Source organism: Hyperolius riggenbachi, chromosome 8 (assembly GCF_040937935.1).
Source record: "Hyperolius riggenbachi isolate aHypRig1 chromosome 8, aHypRig1.pri, whole genome shotgun sequence".
In the NCBI taxonomy this organism is placed as follows: Eukaryota; Metazoa; Chordata; class Amphibia; order Anura; family Hyperoliidae; genus Hyperolius; species Hyperolius riggenbachi.
In genome coordinates, this window is record NC_090653.1 from 285,029,023 (window position 1) to 285,050,132 (window position 21,110).

At 44.7% G+C, this 21,110-nt stretch overlaps 1 protein-coding gene across 11 annotated transcripts in view; it reads left to right on the forward strand.

Annotated features, from left to right (window-relative positions):
* BRD3 (bromodomain containing 3) overlaps nucleotides 1–20,366 on the forward strand; it is an 86,715-nt gene extending 66,349 nt beyond the window's left edge. For 5 of the 11 annotated variants that reach the window (XM_068249077.1, XM_068249074.1, XM_068249073.1 and 2 more), the window contains exons 11-14: nucleotides 5,736–6,043; nucleotides 12,239–12,537; nucleotides 14,846–14,971; nucleotides 19,926–20,366. In XM_068249077.1, the coding sequence (XP_068105178.1) occupies nucleotides 5,736–6,043; nucleotides 12,239–12,537; nucleotides 14,846–14,971; nucleotides 19,926–20,038 (846 nt within the window). In that variant the 3' untranslated portion in view covers nucleotides 20,039–20,366. The remainder of the gene's footprint in view (nucleotides 1–5,735; nucleotides 6,044–12,238; nucleotides 12,538–14,845; nucleotides 14,972–19,925) is intronic. The other 6 variants (XM_068249080.1, XM_068249081.1, XM_068249079.1 and 3 more) reach the window with 5 other exon arrangements.
* Nucleotides 20,367–21,110: the final 744 nt, after the last annotated feature.

Genomic DNA, 21,110 nt, shown 5'->3' on the forward strand with positions numbered 1-21,110 from the left:
TACACCTCCTTTGTCACGCTCCCATGGCTGGTAGCATTCTGGGCTTGAAAAGTTAGGTAAGGCTTGTAACTACGCAGGCGCAACCAAGAAGGCACGCAGCCTGAGGCACGCAGTAGTCCCCAACTGGGTCTGTTAGGGACTTTACTGAGGCTGCCAGTGGCAGAACAGCCGAACTGAACGGTCACCAAGGCAACTGACAGATTGGAGGTAGCCCTAAGTGTAAATGCTTGTGGTCGTTTGGTCTCAGACACACTCTAGCTACCTGCATGACTGCCATTTGCCGGTCTGCTCCATCCTCCTGACACTTGCTGTTACGCAGCCAGGACTTCCCCTGCGAAGGAGGATGTGTCAGGAGAATGGAGCACCATGGCAAGTCATGCAGGTAACTTAACCCTCTCTGTGGCGGGACCCTCCATGGACACACGTAGGTATAGTATCTACTCTCCCGAAAACTGTGCTCGCTCCTCCCTAGAGTGCAAATATGTGGGTAGTAAAGGCTGGTTAAGACAGGCATCTGAACCAGCAACCATTGGTACAAGGGGTGGGTCATCACGAATGCTTTGAAAACCACCAAAGTGCTGTTCCAACCCACAAGACTGCTCCAAAGTTTTTTTTTTGGTAGAGCGCAAAAAAAAATTTGGCTGTGCTTCCTGTCCGAATGTTGCACCGCATGTTTCTGACCCCCGCAGCAGGACATGGACGCGCCGCGCTTAGGTGATCCCGGAAGCTACATGTAAGCAAGACAATGGGATTGACTGCAGAGCTTGTGTGGACGATGGTACCAAGAGATGTCCATTCATATAAATGAACATCACTTGAGTGATGAGCACCGCTGCAGCCGTTGTTTAACACCTTTTCGCCGCCCATGTGAACCGGCCCTAAAGGGACTCCGAGCACCTCTCATGGACATGCCTTTGAGACTCCGACCAGTACTGTAAAGTACTTAAACTCTGTAACAAAAAATAGTTCCCCTGGTGGTACTCACTTCGGGTGGGGGAAGCCTCCGGATCCTATTGAGGCTTCCCCCGTCATCCTGTGTCCCACGGCGGTCTCGCTGTGCCCCTCCGAACAGCGGGGATGTAAATATTTACCTTCCCGGCTCTCCGCTCTGAGAGGCAGAAATAACCGATCTGTCAGTCCGCTCTACTGCACAGGTGCAAGTTTCCTACGCCTACATAGTAGAGCGGACCCGACAGAGATTGGCTATTTTTGCCTCTCTCCGTGCTGAGAGCCGCAACAGCGCCCCCGCTGGAGCCTTTCCTGGTAAATATTGCACAGCCTGACAAATTGTTGGCTGTGCGTTCGGCGGCCTGCAGCGAGACCGCCGTGGGACACAGGAGGATGGGGAAGCCCCGATGGGATCCGGAAGTTTCCCTCTACCGATGTGAGTAATGACCCCCCCCCCCCCCCCAGGGGAACTTTTTTTTTTTTTTGTTAGTCCCTTTAATGATGCATACCTTTCTGTAGCTTGTGCTCTCCTCTTTCATTTGATGCCTGAATCGCCATTCTACACCAAATAGTTTTTGTTCGATTTCAATTTAAAAATCGCGGCTGCCATCTTGGCTATGTTATAACTTCTGGATCACCCCTGTCTTCTCTGTTAGAGAAGTGCATCACAATGAAGCAGGAAGAGGAAGTGACACACATGGCCATTGCAAGAGGCTCCTCCAGAGGGGTCATAGCACGACTTTGTTGGAAGTCTTCTGTCTTAAAGGCATGCTGCCCATGAGAGGTGCTCGGAGTCCCTTTAAAGACCTAAGGAGGCACTCCACAGGCTAGAACTTGCATTTTATTACACGTGAACACACAGCTTGTTTCAGGACTGGCTCTTCATCAGGTGTGCAGATATGGAAGGTGGCAACAGCCAGTATAGGGTTTTGGAGGGTGTAGAGTTAGGAACTTGAATTGTATCCTTTATGTGCTCGGCAGCCAGTGGAGGAACTGACAAAGACGGGCAAAACTCGAGAAGAGGGAGGCGTGGTGGATGAATCGTATCGCAGTGTCCATGATGGATTGGCGCGAAACCAGTTGTTTAGCGCAGAGATCCTGTAAGAGCCACCAACAGTACATGTTTTGCAGGAAACCACAAACCTTCACAGATGGGGTAATTACGGTAGTACCGGAGGCATGGTAAAATAAAAAAACAAGATGCTTACCTAAGAGAGAGGTATGTGGATCCTGCAGAGGCTTCCCTATTCCTCCTGGCCCCCTCCGTTGCTGCACATGGACCCCGGAACATACCTGACAAGAGCTTGTTGCATACGTTGTACGGCCGTGCTGCTCTCCATGGATGAGCGCGGCCGTAAGGCACCCATGCATTCTACTTCTCAGGCGCGGGTGCAGCTCGCTCATGCTTGATGATTAGGGTGGCTGTATCTTCTATAGGTTTTCCGGTCGCAGTGGTGGTCTCCAGGAGAACGTGGGAAGTCTCAGGAGGATCCAGGGCTTCCCCCTTCTTAGGCAAGCATCTAATTCTTTTTGTTAGGTTCGCCTTGGGTTCTCTTTTAACCACCTCTGTGATTTCCACAATACATGCATTGTTGGTGAGCGTTGTGGACAGAGTTGGGGAACACTAGGGCCTGGTTCACATTAGCGTTACGATCCGAAAGGATCCGCTGAGCGGATCCCGTCTCCGCTTCATTGGATCCGGATGGCTCTGTCCGCGGCCCGGTTCACATTAAAAATGGAAAGTGAAAACGGATCTGATCAATGATTGATTGGATCAGTTTTCACTCAATTTCGCCAACAAATACATACCTAATGTTCTGTAGCAGCTGGCGGTAGAGGCTTCCTGCTCTTCCGCTGTGACTACACAGCGCGTCATGTGACTAGTCACATGACGCGGAAGAAGACAGAAGCCTCTACCACCGGCTGCTACAGAAGATTAGGTATGTATAAACCCTCCCCTCACCCTCCCGCCCAGCTGCTGCACCCTCCCTCACCCTCCCGTCGCTCAGGTTCGCATCAGCACATCCCCCCCATCCCCCGTGGAACGGTCCATTTCTTCACTAGTGTGAAGAAACGTTCCATTTTCCATTGCCCCGATGCTGCAGCATTTTTTATCCGGATCTGTTCCGCTGGGCAGATTGGTCCGAAAAATTAGGGTCTGCGGCAATTTTTCGATTCAGGGAACGAAACGTACGGAACGTATCTGTACCAACGGACACATATGAATGGATCCATAGGTTAACATTGGATCCATTCACATCCGTTCCGTTTGTACTTTGTACAGTATACGTTCCGATCCGATCTGCAAAAGAAACGCTAGTGTGAACCAGGCCTCTGTGATTAGGCCAAAGAGGAGGGAGTTGCCGTAAGGCGTGGAAGAGTGAGGGCATGCACTAGTAGTTTGGTTTTGTCCTGAAAGGGAGGGAGATGTTCTTTAGGTGAGGATGACAGCAGTTGGTTAGTGAAACAATGTGAGGATTAAAGGGAACATGCAGCGAGAGGTATATGGAGGCTGCCTTTTTCCTTTTAAACAATACCAGTTGCCCGGCAGTCCTGCTGATGTTTCTGACATCAGTAGTGACTAAATTACACACCAACAACAAGCATGCAGCTAATCCAGTCACACTTCAGTCAGAAACCTCTGATCTCTATGCTTGTTCAGGGGCTGTGGCTAAATGTATTAGAGGCAGAGGATCAGCAGGACAGCCAGGTAATCTGCATTGTTTAAAAGGAAATAAATATGGCAGCCTCCTCCCTCTCACTTCAGGTGTGCCTGAAAGGAGAGAGCTAAAGCAAAGCTAAGCAGGGGGTCTGAGGGGCAGAAGTTATTGCTGTTATCTAGGGATGATCTATGAGATGCAAATCATTTTGAGTTGATGTAAATTTATGTAGCTTGAAAATGAACCAATCAAATTTTACCTCAGCAGGATTTGATGGGTTCATTTTTAAAGCAGCATAATTTTGCGTCTCATTGAGCATCACTACTGTTATCCACATCGATATGCCAGGCAGGGGAGTCCGATCATGTGGTCTAAAAATTGTAATTTTCTGTTTTATCCCTATATGTATGAGATTGGAGTTTTTGGCGGATACAATGCACCATGGACTGTATATGTAGCTTTGTACTGCATCGAGTAATTTTAGGAGTGCCAAGTTAGTATTTGTGCACTGTCTAGATCAGTGGTCCTCAAACTAAGGCCCGTGGGCCGAATGTGGCCCCCTGAGGCTTACACACACACACACACACACACACACACACACACACACACACACACACACACACACACACACACACACACACACACACACACACACACACACACACACACACACACACACACACACACACACACACACACACACACACACACACACACACACACACACACACACACACACACACACACACACACACACACACACACACACACACACACACACAATGTATTACTTATAGATGCAGTCAGCCACATCTTAGCAGTGCTGGCACCACCCATCCACATGGAAGCCAGTAAGCAGTAATTCGCTGGTTTCCAATCAAATTCCACATCAGGTGACACTGCTGTCCAATTGGACTGCAGGTTGTCACCTGGGTATGCATCACTGTCTGGCCCGCAAAGACTTCTACATCATTTTATGTACACTCCGGCCCCCCAGCAATCTGAAGTATGTTGACCCGGCCCTCCACCCAAAATGCTTGGGGACCCCTGGTCTAGATGTACTGACATGTGATCTACACTGTGCATGGCAGTATCCAGGTAGTCTATAATTATGGGTCAGATATTGTCCTGAAGTCAGTCCCTGTGTCAGTCTGGTTATGTACGAATAATATTTGTAATTTATAGTTTAAAAAAAAAAAAAAAAATACTATTTTGAAAGTTATCAGCATTGAAGTGTTAAACACTGCTGGCCAACTCACCTGTGTGGATGCGTCACCAGATAAGTAGAGAAACAGAGTATTTGCTTCCCAACTTCGAGGGCAATACTGTTGTTTTATTACTCTTATTATGCACTTACAATACATTGCTTGGCAGGAGCCGCTTATTATTGCCAATACAGCAAGTGGTTAACTTGATGAATAGATGAGTTTTTTTTCTTTTTACCAAACCAACTATTTTACTATTTAAACTCGCTCCATCATACTGGCTTCCAGACCTCCCGCTCCCCGGGTCTTGGCCTTGTGCGTGCTATCTTGCCTCTTTGTTCCAGGCTCACCCTGGTCTTTGGTAGAGGGTTTGAGCACCTGAGGAATCAGAAGGGTGGGGCCCGAGGGTTTATCAGCGGGCAACAGCCAAAGATCCAATGATGGAACTAGGAGATGATGAAACTAAGACACTCCTCCTAGATCGTGCTTCTCCAATGCCTACCTTGCTTTTGATAGGCGGGGGGGAACCACTGGTTGCTTGTTGGGCAGGATATTCTGCACTGCGCCTCCTGCATTTTAATACATTTTAGGAGTGGGGACTGGAGTAGCTTTCAGGGCCGTTGAGCGGGAAAAGAAGAAACCACACCGGTGGCGGGACCAGTAGTGTAATCTGATGGTGGGTGGCCAACCACTTTTACCTCTTATCTCAAGTCAAAAAGGGTGGGCTTGGTTTGTACTTGAATAGTTTTTAATATTCAAGTAGAATATATGCTTATATATTTATATGGCATAGAACAACTTGATTTTCCTTTCTAGGGAGTATTATTAAACCTGTTGTGCCCACAATTTAAACATCAATGACAGAACCTTTTGCGTCCAATAAATATGTATGTAATTGTGTTCTTGGCATGACGTTGTGAAGGGTTTTCCCCTCCTGTCTCTGCAGTTGAAGGCCGTACACGAGCAGCTGGCTGCGCTGTCCCAGGCGCCGGTCAACAAACCAAAGAAGAAGAAAGAGAAGAAGGAGAAAGAGAAGAAGAAGAAAGACAAAGACAAGGAGAAAGAAAAAGAGAAGGAAAAAGAGAAGCACAAGGTGAAGACGGAGGAAGATAAAAAGATGAAGCCAGCTCAGCCCGTCAAGCCTGTCCCGCCCAAGAAGGCACCCACCAAGAAAGCCAACAGCACAACCACCACTGCTGCCACCACCACGGCTACCCCTCCTCCTAACAGGTCAGGAGAGCAGCGATTACCCAGAGTCCTTCACTACCCCCACAATGCCATGCTCGCCAACTTCTATCAGCCCAAAGATTGTCCTCTCAGTAGCAAAGCACCCATTATTGTCACACTTTAGGTTATTAGAGTGTTTTTGGATGGCAGAAGCTGACAAGGCCCTTCACCATTCTACAGCTGAACATGAAAGAAATCTAAACCTTACAAATAACCCTGCAGTGTGTAAGATGGTAAAAGGGAAGTTTAGTTTGGTGAAGCTGGACATCAGATGTACTGATGACTTACTCCTAATTGTACAGGGTGGCGCACGCCAGACCAACCAGCCTACCTGCCACTAGGGTGAGTATACAGGCAGATGCCTCTAGTCCCTGTGTGTTGCTTACTCTAGCCCGGTTTTGTGTGTCCTCCCTGTCTTTATTGAAGTCTGCATCTCCTGCATTTGCTGCTGTATGGACAACATTCTCATACAGCAGCCAATGCAGGCAACACCTGCTTCAGTACAGCCATGGTGGACACACAGCAGGGACTGAGTAGGAGGGGGGACAGGCCAGCTGGCGTCTGCCTGTATATTCACGCTGTTGATGTGCCGATCCTCCACCTTTAAGGTACACCTGAACTGATGCATACGGAGGCTGCCATATTTATTTCCTTTTAAACAATACCAGTTACCTGGCAGTCCTTCTGATCTTTGGCTGCAGTAGCGTCTGGATCACAAACCTGAAACAAGCATGCAGCTAATGCAGTCATACTTCAGTCAGAGCACCTGATCTGCATTTTTAAACAGGGTCTATGGCTATAAGCATTAGAGGGACATAATCAGCAGGACAGCCAGGCAATGTGCATGGTTTAAAAGGAAATGTAAATGTCATATCCCTTTCAGTTCAGTGCTTTAAATAATACGTGTAACCACCAGGGGGTAAAAAGTTTTATACCTAAGAAAAGGGAAGGCTTTGCCCTTAGAGCCTCCCCGGTCCTCTCTGCGCCCCTTCGTTCCACTGCTAGGCCCCCGTTCTAGCGTCAAATAAGCTTTTGGGCCTCCTTGGAAAGGCTACGGAAGTACTTCTGAAGATGAGCGGCTCCGCACTGCGCATGCGGGAGTGCAGACTTGCGCATGCACACTATGGAGCTACGCATCTTTGGAAGTACTAGGAGACCCAAGTACTTCTGTAGCTGGTCACACTTCCGTCAGAGCCTCTGATCTGTATGCTTGTTCAGGGGCTATGGCTAAATGTATTACAGGCACATGATCAGTAGGACAGCCAGGCAACTAGTGTTGTTTGAAAGTAACACAATATGTAAAGCTAAAATTAGGTTAAAATCAAATAAAACGTAGAAAAATGAGGTGGTTTAACTCAATGACGACAGCTAGATGAGACAATGAGATTTATTGTGCACAGGCAACGCATTTCACAGTTTTGAACCTGCTTCCTCGGGCCAGTACAAGTGCCGCAGTACCAATAGCCAATAGTATTGAGCGCCTCTAGTTGTTGGGTTGCCTCTGTTGCAACCCACCTACGTGAGTAGATTCTTTTTGATTTTGTACACTATCGATTAGCTACCAACATGCTGCTCTATTTCGCTCCCGTTGTGTTTTTTTTTTCTTTTCCTCAGGTTGTCAAGACACCCCCACTTAACTATGTTTAAAAGGAAAAATGGCAGCCTCCACACACCTCCCAGATTAGTTGTCATTTAAAGTGGACCTGAACTTAGAACTGCTATAAAAGCTGCATAAGGGCATAATAACCTTTAAACAAAAAACATGTATTTGTTGCAGCTGATACAAATCTTAAAATACATCTGCACGGTTTCTACTTCTTGATTCGTGGAAGCAGACATATTGTGCCTGTGCTTTTAAATGGGTTTATCTGTGTGTTTGCCATAGGCAGTCATGTGACACAAGGGAGGATCAAATTACAACTTGTGATTAGACACAAATGCAGGGGAATTAGACAGAGAAATGCACCCTGTGTGTATTCAGAGAGTTTAGCCTGTGTTTTCCTTCTGTCCTGTGCAAGCGTTCAGGTCCACTTTAAAGTGGTCTGAAAGTCTGCATTTCTACTTTGCTTTAAAAGGTTCCTTACAGCTTTAAAGCTACTATCCCAGAAAAAAAATTGTAGCAGAACCTCATTAAAATGGTTAAACACAGCACTTTGTCCTGCTATGCAAAGGCTATTCAGCTTCAAATCACATCCAGACTGGAGATAACCGTATCTTTGTTTACATTCCAATGTTGTTACATTTGTGTGTAAACAACTGAAAGCACTCTCTGAGAAGCTCTCTGCTCCTAGCACACACACAGTTCAGAACTGCTCATTAGAAGATTTTAATCTATAATAAAAAAACAGCTGGATGAAAATGCAATGGCAGCTTTCAGGGCAAGATAAACTACAATTTGGAAACTTGTAATTTGTAGACAGACAATAATTAGCACAAAAGCAAATAGAACTATGAATAATAAAAAGTAGGAAAACGCATTTTTATTGAATGTTTGTTAGTTTCTGATCACTTTAAGTGAAAAAATTTCAGCAGTTTTACTTTGGCCCCTTTGTCAAAAGTTACGACCGCATGTGCAGACCAGTCGTCGTGACTTAATTCTGCTGTGAATGGCTGCATACTTGTGCTGAGGCACCAACTGCAAAGTTGTTGGCGTGATGAGCGTAAGAAACGTTGTTTAGAAAGCAGCTTAATCTTCTTAGAACATAAACTGATCAGTCAAAGCATTAAAACCATCTGCTAAATATTGTGTAGGTCCTCCTTGTCTGATCCAATCAAGGCCCGTAGTCCACTAGGTTTGGGAAGGTACCCGTCCGTCACCAAGGTACACTGCTCAAGCAGCGCAGCTTAGTGTGGCAGCGCAAGTAACATTTTCAAAGTAGGCATGTTACTGCTGTAGCATGCACTAATAACTTACTCGCGCTCCCCCCAAAACTAACGGCAGCTCCAATTGTCCCAGTAAGAACCCTGTCGGGTCCAGTGACTTTGTAGGACGAGATCCCCGCACTTTGATTGGCCCAATAGGCTGCCAGTCACTTGACAGGCAGGCTATTGGGCCAAAGTGCAGGGATCTCGTCCTACAAAGTGAATTGACCCCCAAGTCAGCTAGCTAATTGTACGAGCTGTTAGTCAGTATTTCTCCTGTCTGGCTCTCGGGGGGATTGCTGATGTTGCTGAAACCCAAGAGAAGCTGAAGACGTGTCTGACACTTCCACTGCCCGGCGGATCAACTGTATACACATCACCATGGCAACAGGGACGTGATCCCTCTGCAGTGTATTGGCTCTCACGGAAATATATTTTAAAATGTGGCGTTTATGGCTCTCAGCCAAAAAGGTTTCTGACCCCTGGATTACACTATCCAGCCACTGTTGGCAGCAGTCATGGCTGTCCAACTCCGATCCTCCTGGGTCATATCCATGCCAGTGTTTAGGATGGACAGATGGATGGAGAAATGGGCTCCACAACTTTCCTGGTTCACTCCCACCAATTCATGTAAGCTGTGCCCTGACTGGGGTTGGACAGCCCTGCTTTAAAGGATGTGCGAGCTGAGCAATAAAATCTATCTTACCTGGGGCTTCTTCCAGCCCCTAGAAATCATTTGTGTATCTCTCCACAGCTCCGGGTCTTCCCTGGAGTCCTGCTGGCAGCCTCTATAAGGATCACAGACCCTTGATGGGTCGGCGTCTTCTGCACATTGGCCTGCCCCACGCAAGTATGCTCCAAATGACGTGAAGACACCGACCCATCGGGGGTTGGTGATCCTTAGAGACCGGGCTGCGGGACACAAATGACTTCTCGAGCCCTAGAAGCCCCAGTTAAGTAAAGATAGATTTTATTGGTTGGCTGGCAATATCCTTTTAGTACGGTAAGTTGTGAGCTGGGGCCTTAAAGAGAATCTGTATGGTTAAAATCGCACAAAAGTAAACATACCAGTGCGTTAGGGGACATCTCCTATTACCCTCTGTCACAATTTCACCGCTCCCCGCCGCATTAAAAGTAGTCAAAAACTGTTTTAAAAAGTTTGTTTATAAACAAACAAAATGGCCACCAAAACAGGAAGTAGATTGATGTACAATATGTCCACACATAGAAAATACATCCATACACAAGCAGGCTGTATACAGCCTTACTTCTGAATCTCAAGAGATCACTTGTGTGTGTTTACCTTCTGTCCCCTTCTTCTCTCATGCACTGAACATTACAGGCTTCCTGCAGACAGCTCTGCCTATGTCGTTAATTCCTTAGTATGTGACAGACCAGCTCCTTTCACAGCCTCCAGAGGAGGATTTTTATCCAGCTCTCTTCTATCACTGATAAGATAGCAGAGAAGCTGCTGGCTTATGTAAATAAAACACACTGGAGTGTGCATAGAGGAACAGTTCAACACTGAAGAACTTGGCAGCCTTCCAGACACAGGCCGACAAGTCTGACAGGGGAAAGATACATTGATTTATTACAGAGATGGTTATAGTAGAAAGAGCTGCAGCAAGCCAGATCACATTAGAATAGGTTTAGGAACTTGTAGGATGGTAGAAAAAACGTTGTAATTTTTGTTACAGAGTCACTTTAAAGGAAACCCGAGCTGAATTAAATTAAAAATGTTATATTTGTCCTTAGATAGCACACCTCACTTGCCTGGTCGGTCGTTCCAGGTCTAGTCCATGTGACTAGCACGGACTTGGTGGAGTTCAAAAGTAGCAAAATGACCAGCACCGGCCGTATTCTTAAAAATGCAGATGTTTATTCACCAAAAACACGTGAACAAAACGTAGCCAGCAACATCCAAAAAAGCTCAAGGATGTAAATATAGCTCATTAGTATTCATAGCTCTTAGCTGCAGAGAGTAGCCAAAGACATCACCAGGACCTGGAATGTGCCTCCACTGCAGCCTAATCTGCCCCACAATGGACAGTTGCCGTTTCGAACGGGTAAACCGTTCTTTGTCAAGCTTAACACTTGACAAAGAACGGTTTACCCGTTCGAAACGGCAACTGTCCGTTGTGCTGGTCATTTTGCTACTATTAAAAATATTATACATACCTGGGGCATCCACCAGCCCCATGCGCACTGATCACTCCCACACCGCCGTCCTCCGTCTTCTCCTTCTTCGGTACCGGGTTCCGTAACGTCCTCCAGTCGGGGCCAAGAGAAGTGCACCCTCGAAGTATCTCTCCGGCGGCTGACACGCATTTATGGCACACCTCAAATTAGTTAATTAATTAGCTTAATTAGATTGCATCAGGCAAGGTGTGGTTCATGAAGTAGAACACATTTCTCAGTACATCCTAAACACTGGCATGGATATGGCCCTCAAGGGCTGGAGTCCAAAACTTGTGCTCATCCCTGTAGATTGAAGGTGTCATTACAGTAATGTACAAACCTCAGCAAACCTGTAGGGGTGCAAAGGGAGCAATCAATTTTACATCCTGCTTTGTGCAGGTTTGTGAGCTAATGAGAGAAGACTCACCAAACCAGACTCGCCAAAAATTATGTAGGAGATGCAGACTGAAGTTTAAATATATTTAATGGCATGTGGTTACAAAATGGCAGGTTATAGTGATGTATTTATGGGTTAATGTACTAAAATGGAGTAGTAAATTTAAGGAAGGTCACTGATCTAAAGAAGGCCAAATGAAGAAGGCCTTATTGAACATACAATTTACAAGTTCATCTGGTATAGAATCTGCTTCTGTGCCTTTTTTAATTGGCCAAAGCGTCTCTGAAGTCAAATGTCCTCATACTTTCTTTAGATGACCTTCCTAAGGTTTGAGATCTGGTTCAGAAGTGAGCACTTTGTTTGTTTTTAATATATCGTTAAAATTTAATGGTACTACCTCCAGTGGACTCATATCACACAATCATTCCCAATGGTGACCCGTCCACAAAATTTACTGCGGTGACACTGAGATGTACTGTGGACTATGGGTGTCACTGGGAAAGGAAAGGGACAGAAGTCTTTCTAATTCACATAGCAAAAATACAGCGAAGCTTCTTGCCCTCCCAATGTCCAAAACCAACTCCAAATGCGACATTTAGGATTGCATTGTGCTTGGGTGGTGTTCTTTTTTTTTTTCCTCCTAGACATCTTGACTTTATAAACCAAACACCAATTCAGTTCAGCAGAATTTAAAAGTCTTATACCCAAAATGAAGGTAAAAGTTTTGGTTTCTCATCTCCTCTTCCCATGTCTGCCCGCAGCAAGCCCCCGAAGAAGGGAGGTAAGCAGCCTCCATCTGCCAGCTATGACTCGGATGAAGAAGAAGAGGGTCTCCCCATGACCTACGACGAGAAGAGACAGCTCAGCCTGGACATCAACCGGCTGCCTGGGGAGAAGTTGGGCCGGGTTGTTCACATCATCCAGTCCCGGGAACCGTCCCTAAGAGACTCCAACCCTGATGAGATAGAAATCGATTTTGAGACCTTGAAGCCTACCACACTGAGGGAGCTGGAGAGATACGTCAAATCTTGTTTACAAAAAAAACAGCGAAAACCGTTCTGTGAGTAGCCAGATCTCTGTACACATGGCAATCGATCAGATGCTATGAATTCAATTGTCTTCTATACACAGAAGCTTACAGTCTCCCTATCTGTGCAGAAGCCTCTACAGGGGCCAGTCTTACAGAAATGTCACAGGTCATTGATATTTTTGAGGGGCCTGTTTTTGAATAGTCTTGCCAATCTAGACCATCTCAGTCTGAAAGCTGTGCTGATAGAACTTTGATCGATATGGTCTCCCTTAGTGCGGTTTGGCATCTTCTTGCCCTCTCCCACCTTCACCATAGCTCAGACAAAAGCTACTCAACCATGCCAAGCCTTTTCGATGTACTGCTTGCTTTGAGGACTTTCTAATCACCCTCACTGGTCTGTGGCCAGGTAAACCTCTTCAGCAGTCCCCCTACCTTGTAAGAGACTGATTAGTTAGCTGGAGGCAAAATAATATAGCATAACAGTCACAGGGTTTATACGTTTTAATGAAGCCTTAGCAGTTCAGTGACATTCTATTGATGTTAACCAAATGTCCCAAAATGTCCAAAAGGCATGCTGAATATTGGAACAGTCTTCAGCACTGAGTATCATTCTACTACTAACAGCCACTTATTTGTGGGTGACTTGCTTTCAGTGAGCTTCTGCTATGGGAGACTTGTAGAACTTTGAAATCTAAAGCAAACTTATCCCACCACAATATGTGACCACACTAAGAATGCTGCAGATGCGTGGCACCAACACCAAACCTCAGACTTATCTCTGTAATCCTGCCCAGCTCCTGGATTTCTGGGTACACTGCATACAAGACGATGTCCGCTTTCCAGTCTTGTCAAGGTCCCAGTCAGAGCAACTATGCAGCAAGAGAGTGTTGACCACTGAGGCCCTGGCATTGGGTTACTAAGTTTGGGGTGTGAAAGCTACACCTGAAGCACTGGTCTTGGCCTCACATCAAAGCTTGTTGGGGCGACTTGTATGTTGTGCACTCTGATATCCAGAAACTCCTCAGGTACAGAGCTTGAGGATTGCACTCAAGTGGAACAAGGTGCTACACGTCAACTGTGTTACTAGTTTGATTACACTTTGACAGGTTGGCTTTACAAAACCTTCTGCAAAGCACCATGGGTTTGCTGTCCTCTTACCTTGCTTGGACTGAAGTGGCAATTTATGGTCCATCTCACCCCATTCCATATTCATGCTTTAGTTTTGCCTTATCTTCCCTTATCTTCCTGCATTCTGAGATTTCCTGCACGTATGTAGCCATAGCTGAAGACCTTTATTCAGAGGACAGGTGGAGATGTCACTAATGGCACCGGATGCTCCTTTGGCTGTCTCTGTGTTACTACATGATGTTTGTTTCTGCGCTTTTAATCTAGTCTACCTTTCTCCGTGCTTGCGGAGGCATCAGTCTGACCAATGTCTTTCGTTTTTATTTCCCAAGGCTAAATATTTTGTAGCTGGTTCTCCGTAGTAAACATGAATGCTCAGGCATCCCTCAACACATCTTAAGCTTATCGTTGTCTGCGCACAGTTCGGGCCATGTGACTATTAACTAACTTTGGTGACCTTCCTGTGCTCATGCAATGATGCTTCAGTGCTCCACCCAAAACTAGTATTTTCTTATTTAACTTCTGGGTAGAGTGGGGAAGGGTTGTCCCTTGCTGTGGCTATAATGCCTTCTGTGACCCCCACAAATTGATCTCTGATGCCCGCGGTGACGGCCATAGCTCTACAAGCTGAACATCTGTTTCCTCTCTTTGGTCTGCATTCTCCATCTCTTCCTGAGGGTGGTGACAAAGTATTCAAGGCTATACCTTCATGTCACCTGTTCCTTGCATGGAGAACACACCCAGAGTGGAGATCAAGGAAGTTCAGCTTACCAGAAACTATGGTTGCTATGGTCTGACCATAGGCACGGGGATGTATTTACTGGGGTTATGACTGGCAATAAAGGCACACCAGGAAAATCAAGCCCTTCCCGACTATCCAGTGTAACAAACGTTTTGGTTGAAGTTCCACTTTAAACTTTGGCCTGTTGGGAGTCACGAGAAGTTCCCTCTAGAGCCCTTTAGAGCAGTGTTTTCCAACTCTGGTCCTCAAGCCCCCCCAACAGGTCAGGTTTTCAGGATATTCTTTGCTTATTGCAGGTGCCTCTAATTGAGTTTGCGTTCCACCCACCTGTCTATAATCGGGATATCCTCAAAACATGCGCTACCTCTCGCGGTGCGGCTTGAGGAGCAGAGTTGGCAAACACTGCTCTGGAGGTTGTGCAGAAAAACCTCTCTTGTGTTTGGCGTCTGGCTGATTGCTTCACTTTCCCAGCAGCCTCGGGGAAGAAGCAAGCGGTAAAGTCCAAGGAGGAGTTGGCTCAGGAAAAGAAAAAGCAGTTGGAGAAGAGACTCCAGGATGTCAGCGGCCAATTAAATAACAAGAAACCCACGAAAAAAGGTACAGTGCTAGACCGCCCTCCCCACCCAAGCCAGGCAAAAGTCACAAAAATAAAGCTCCGCCAAAACGCAAATGTTCTTCACCTCAAAACACCGATTAGTATTCTGTTGCAGAACCCAAACCATTTCTGGTCTGGTAGATTGGTAGGCAGCTTCTGTCATCTGATGTTCCCTCCTTCTGTTTCCATTCATCGCCTCACCTGCCAGTTCCTAATAATCTGCGTAACACTCGGGCTGGACAAACATAGAATTTAACAGCCAGAGCAATCTAAGGGACAACTTCACCGTCACGTTTTCATCTTGCAAAAATGTTTGTAGGACCTCGTTTCTGCTCAGTTAAGCTTTATTCTGTCTTCTTGTTTCCGTCCAACCAGCTCTACCTATCCTAAAACAACAGCTAAAAATATATATTCAACAGAAAAGTTCTGCTTGCCTGTAGCATGCAGTAGCCTAAGGAGATGACCATTGCAATTTTCAGCGAAGAATCCTTGTTGATGTCCCAAATCAACTGTGAACGATTCTAATGGTGATCGTTCAATTAAGTTGACTGGAAAAAACCCTTTTTCATAATTGGTTGTGATTAATAGGAAGTACAGATTGGAACGTTGATGGTGAAATAATCGATGCATTGACACTTTATTTTTGATTGCATTTATCTGATTGCTCGGGTGATTCTTTGCTGAAAATTCTACAATTAGTGGGAACCTTTAACTTCCTGTTAATTTTGATTGGTTCATTTGCAAGCTGCATACAATTAGCATGGAATTTGAATGCAAGCCATAATTATTTGCATCCCCTTCACCGTCTCTAGTCAATGACATGCTAATAATTCTGGCCTGTATGCAAATTGTACGTAGCTTGAAATTAGGCCAATTAAAATCATCAAAAGAGTGCATTTGATTGGCCTAATTCAAATTTGCACGCAAGCCATGGTTATTAGCGTCTCTCTGACCAACTTTTGCTTGTTGCATTCATACTTTAAAGGGAATGTGTGCTGTATGCTTATAGTCATCAGTATCAGTTACATGATCCTCCTTAGTGTGGCATCCTCTGATGGAAGCTCTGCGCACATCCGACCAGTGGCCTGGCCGCACGGAGGTTGACCTGGATGCAATGGTAGCCTCTGGTCAGATGTGCGCTGAGGTTCTGTTGGAGAATACTGTACTATACTGACCCGGATCAGGTAACTGATGGTTCACTATGTTCGATAAGTCCAAGATAGGTTGGCACACCATTTTTGCACTATGAGGGTGCACTAAGGACGTACACTTGGTGACCGACATGGGGAACGTACACTTGGTGACCGACATGGGGAACGTACACTTGGTGACCGACATGGGGAACGTACACTTGGTGACCGACATGGGGAACGTACACTTGGTGACCGACATGGGGAACGTACACTTGGTGACCGACATGGGGAACGTACACTTGGTGACCGACATGGGGAACGTACACTTGGTGACCGACATGGGGAACGTACACTTGGTGACCGACATGGGGGAACGTACACTTGGTGACCGACATGGGGGTACGTACACTTGGTGACCGACATGGGGAACGTACACTTGGTGACCGACATGGGGAACGTACACTTGGTGACCGACATGGGGAACGTACACTTGGTGACCGACATGGGGTACGTACACTTGGTGACCGACATGGGGTACGTACACTTGGTGACCGACATGGGGAACGTACACTTGGTGACCGACATGGGGAACGTACACTTGGTGACCGACATGGGGTACGTACACTTGGTGACCGACATGGGGTACGTACACTTGGTGACCGACATGGGGAACGTACACTTGGTGACCGACATGGGGTACGTACACTTGGTGACCGACATGGGGAACGTACACTTGGTGACCGACATGGGGTACGTACACTTGGTGACCGACATGGGGAACGTACACTTGGTGACCGACATGGGGTACGTACACTTGGTGACCGACATGGGGTACGTACACTTGGTGACCGACATGGGGAACGTACACTTGGTGACCGACATGGGGTACGTACACTTGGTGACCGACATGGGGTACGTACACTTGGTGACAGACATGGGGAACGTACACTTGGTGACCGACATGGGGTACGTACACTTGGTGACCGACATGTGGCCTTGTATACTTTGAGTATTTTTTTTTTGTACTCACTATAGGGTCTGTTTAACTTAAAGTTGGACTCTAGTTTAAACTCTTTTTGTATAATTATTAGCATTACAGTTTTGGAAGCTTAGGAGGGGATTAAACATATGGCAGCCTTCTTAGCTCTAACTTCACATTCAGTTTATGTGAGTGCTTTCCTCCAAGTTAAGCTGGTTCCAATATAATGCCTATTTGTTTGCCTAACCTACAGCCAGTAACTTTGGAGGTATGCACTCGAAATACTCAGAGAGATGCTAATATTTCCAGCTTGTATAGAAATTGAATGCAAATTGCTTGTGGCATTGAATTGAGCCAATCAAATGTGCACGCCCTTATTTGAATTGGGCCAATTTCAGGTTGCACGAAATTTGCTGAGAATTTTCAAGTTAAAACTTTCACGGAAAAACATAGTCCATGTGAGGCGTCTTGAATTGTGCAAACCCTCTCCTGCTGTCCAATCTGAGCAAGCCAGGGGCCTGTGGGTCTTCATGGGCCTGCAGGTTTACAGTTCTGAAGTGTGACGGTGAACTTGCGCTTTTAAGGCTATCCGAACAGTGATGGTGCTAATGACCAGCCCTGCAGGAAGTGTCCAGCCAGAGTGTGCACTGTAAAATGCAGTCCTCCCTCCCCCCCCCCCACATCCTGTACAGAAAAATCAGATTTTATTTTTTCCTTCCATTGTTTTATTGCGTTGGATTATTTCCCCTCTCCCCAAAGAACTAGAATTCAGCACTGTTGATGTTCATCGGCTCCCGAGGATAAATGAGGGTTGATGGCTGCTGGACTCGGTTACAGCCCCATGTGACGGGAATGTTTCTCGTTTTATCGGAGGGAATGATGACCCCCCAGCAGTGCTGCATTCAGACCACTTCAGACGTGTGTGGCTTTCTCTGCTGTGTTTGACCTTCCTAACCAAACCTTTCTCACCACTGCATGAGTAGGTCTGCGCCTCTTCAACTTCTGCTATTGCTCTTTGCAGCTAAAGGTTTTCTACTACTGTAACGATCACTGCCTTACATCCCATTGTGCAATACTTTTTCTGTGCTGAACATGAACAGTGGAAAACTTTCCATCATTCAGCTGACCCGGGTTTTTTTCAGAGTAGGGTGGTCTCCTGATCTTTCAGCACGTCAAAGTTTTGATATCGTAATATGGGGGCTGCCGTTGACTGTTTTTGAAGGCAAAGTGCCATTATCCATATTTTGGCAGTTACTACCCATGGAGTCAGTAAACCCCGGAGGAAACCTGCAAGGTGAAAGTTTATCGTCCTTAGATTTTATCGGTGCTTGCCCAACAAAACTGACTCATTAGGTAGGAAAGCCAAGACCAAGATGGTGGCTTTCAATTGCAGGAAACGATCACTTGCATATTTACAGGTCATATACAGTATAGTCGTTTCTCAGCCTTATTTTCTGTAATAAGGTTAGCCCCTAAAATGCAATAGAATTTCAAGTCCAAATTTAAAACAACGAGAAATAGATTGTAGATATCTTGACGAGCTTTCGTAAATAAACAAGAAGACAAACCAAAAATATCGCAAAGTGAGACTCCTTTGTGGTCAGAATGCTTTAAATAAATACACTATATATATATATATATATATATATATATATATATATATATATATATATATATATATATATATATATATATATATATATATATATATATATATATATATATATATATATATATATATATAATAATATTTTTTTTTTATTTTTTTTTTTTTTCCTAGTTCCTTAATTAAAAAAAAAAAAAAAACCTTGATTAAGAAGGGGGAAAAAAAAACAAAGAACTGCAGCTCTTAAAGTTGGGAGATCAAACAATAAACTTTTGGTCTGATGTTTTTATTGTGGAAATTCCATGGAATACAATACAAGCATTCTTAGTTGTTGTTTTTGTTTTTTTCCATTGGAGTGATTTACTCACTACCTGCCTGGAAATGAGTTAAATATTTCCAGATGGGGACACTTACAGGGACAAAAACTTAGAAGGTTCTTGCACACCTTTCACATTATATAAAGCTGAAGTATTTTTTCAACTCTATTTTTTTTTGTTCAGCTTATCAATTCACTCACCAACTGATAGTACATCTAAATGCATATTCTGTGAATTTACAACATTAAAGGACAACAGTAGTGAGAGGGATATGGAGGCTTTTTTTTTCTTGTAAGGAATATTAGTTGCCTGGCTGTTCGGCTGATCCTCTGCCTCTCATACTTTTAGCCATAGACCCCGAACAAGCACAAAGTAAATCAGGTGTTTCTGACATTGTCAGATCTGACAAGATTAGCTGCATGCTTGTTTCTGGGCCAAGTAGATCAACAAGTCTGCAAGGCAACTAGTATTGGTTAATGAGAAATAAATATGGCATCCTCCATACACCTCTCACTACAGTTGCCGGTACTTATCCGTTAGCCGGGCGCATCCTCTAGGTGGCGACAAAACTCCACCAGAGTTACATCTTTCCCTACTATCCATGTCGGCCTGGAGGGGGAATAGTAATTAGCGCCACCTGCCGGATGCGCCCGGCTAACGGATAAGTACCCAGTTGCCCTTTAATTTGTATAAACATGTTTGTTTTTTTTTGCTTTTTTTTTTTGCTTCCCCCCCCCCCCCGATTAAAAAAAATTAAAATAATGTAAACTGAATTAATTTTAGTTCTTATATTTTTTTTTTTTTAATTCATTTTAAAAACGTTCCTCTGTTAAGCAATAAAAAAGGGAAAATAGATTATTCACAATCTAATACGATACTGCTGTTTTTGGTTTTTTTCTTTGTTTTTTCTACCCCCTACAGAGAAATCGGGAGGAGCCGGAGGTCCATCGCGGCTCAGCAGCAGTAGCAGCTCCTCAGAATCTGGTAGCAGCAGCTCAAGTGGAACCAGCTCAGATAGCAGTGACTCCGAGTAAAACTGAGTTCGCCATGGAAACACAAAACTGCTCACACCACCTTGTCCCTCTCCCCCATGGTTTCCGCCTGAGGCTTACAGCTTACGTAACACTTTGGTGTGCTGTTTTAAAAAGGAAAAATACAAAAACAAAAAAATTCCACAAACAAGAAAAAAAAGAAAGCTACAAACTAATTTTATTTTTTAAAAAAAGGAAAAAAAAAAACTAGAAGAGTCTCCAGTTTGGCAATCAGGCGTCAGCAATAACCAACAAGCAGAAGGGTCCTGTTGCTTTTCATTGGATTTTATGAAAGTTTTACTTTATATAATTAAAGAGATTTTAAACCGGTTTTAATGCCTCTTCTCCCTGTTTTGGGTCTGCATTGTGTTTGTTGGAACATAACAGAACTTAACATGAAATGGACTGAATACCACCGATTCTAACACGCCCCTCAACTTTGGAAACTAACTGCAAAGTTGTCTCTCACATGGTACTTTCTCGATTGGAGACTGTCTGCCTTGTAATTTAATAGGTGTGCGTATCCTTGCTGTAGTAACTAGATATACTAATCACCAGTTTACAGCTTCAGCGTTATGCCTGTACCTTTTTTTTTTGGTCTCTTTTTTTCCCCTAAATGGAAAGTGGGCAGAATGTGCACAAGGCACTTGTAAGTTGTAGCTGATGTTAGGGGAAGTAATATTCATATGGGGGTAATATTAATCATTTTTATCTCCTCCTTTGTTTTTATTTTATTTTTTATGTCGCCATGTTTACCTCTGAACAAAACTCCTAAATGAAAATGGCATTTTTGTATAATTTTAACCTTTCATTTCTCCTCAGCGATGTGGCTTCTCAGCTACACATTCCACTAGCCTTTTGTCTTTGCTACCATGTACATATACACATATTATTTATTAACCATTTGACTTTTAACTTTTTATTCTGTCATTGCAAAACAGAATATGCTACAAAAGATATACGAAAAGGAAAAAAAAAAAATGTAAAATATGAAAATGCTTATGCGTTCTATCTTTGTGACAAGAGTGTGGAATGCACTCAGTGTACTATTTGTGGAGAAGTTATTTTAGAAGCT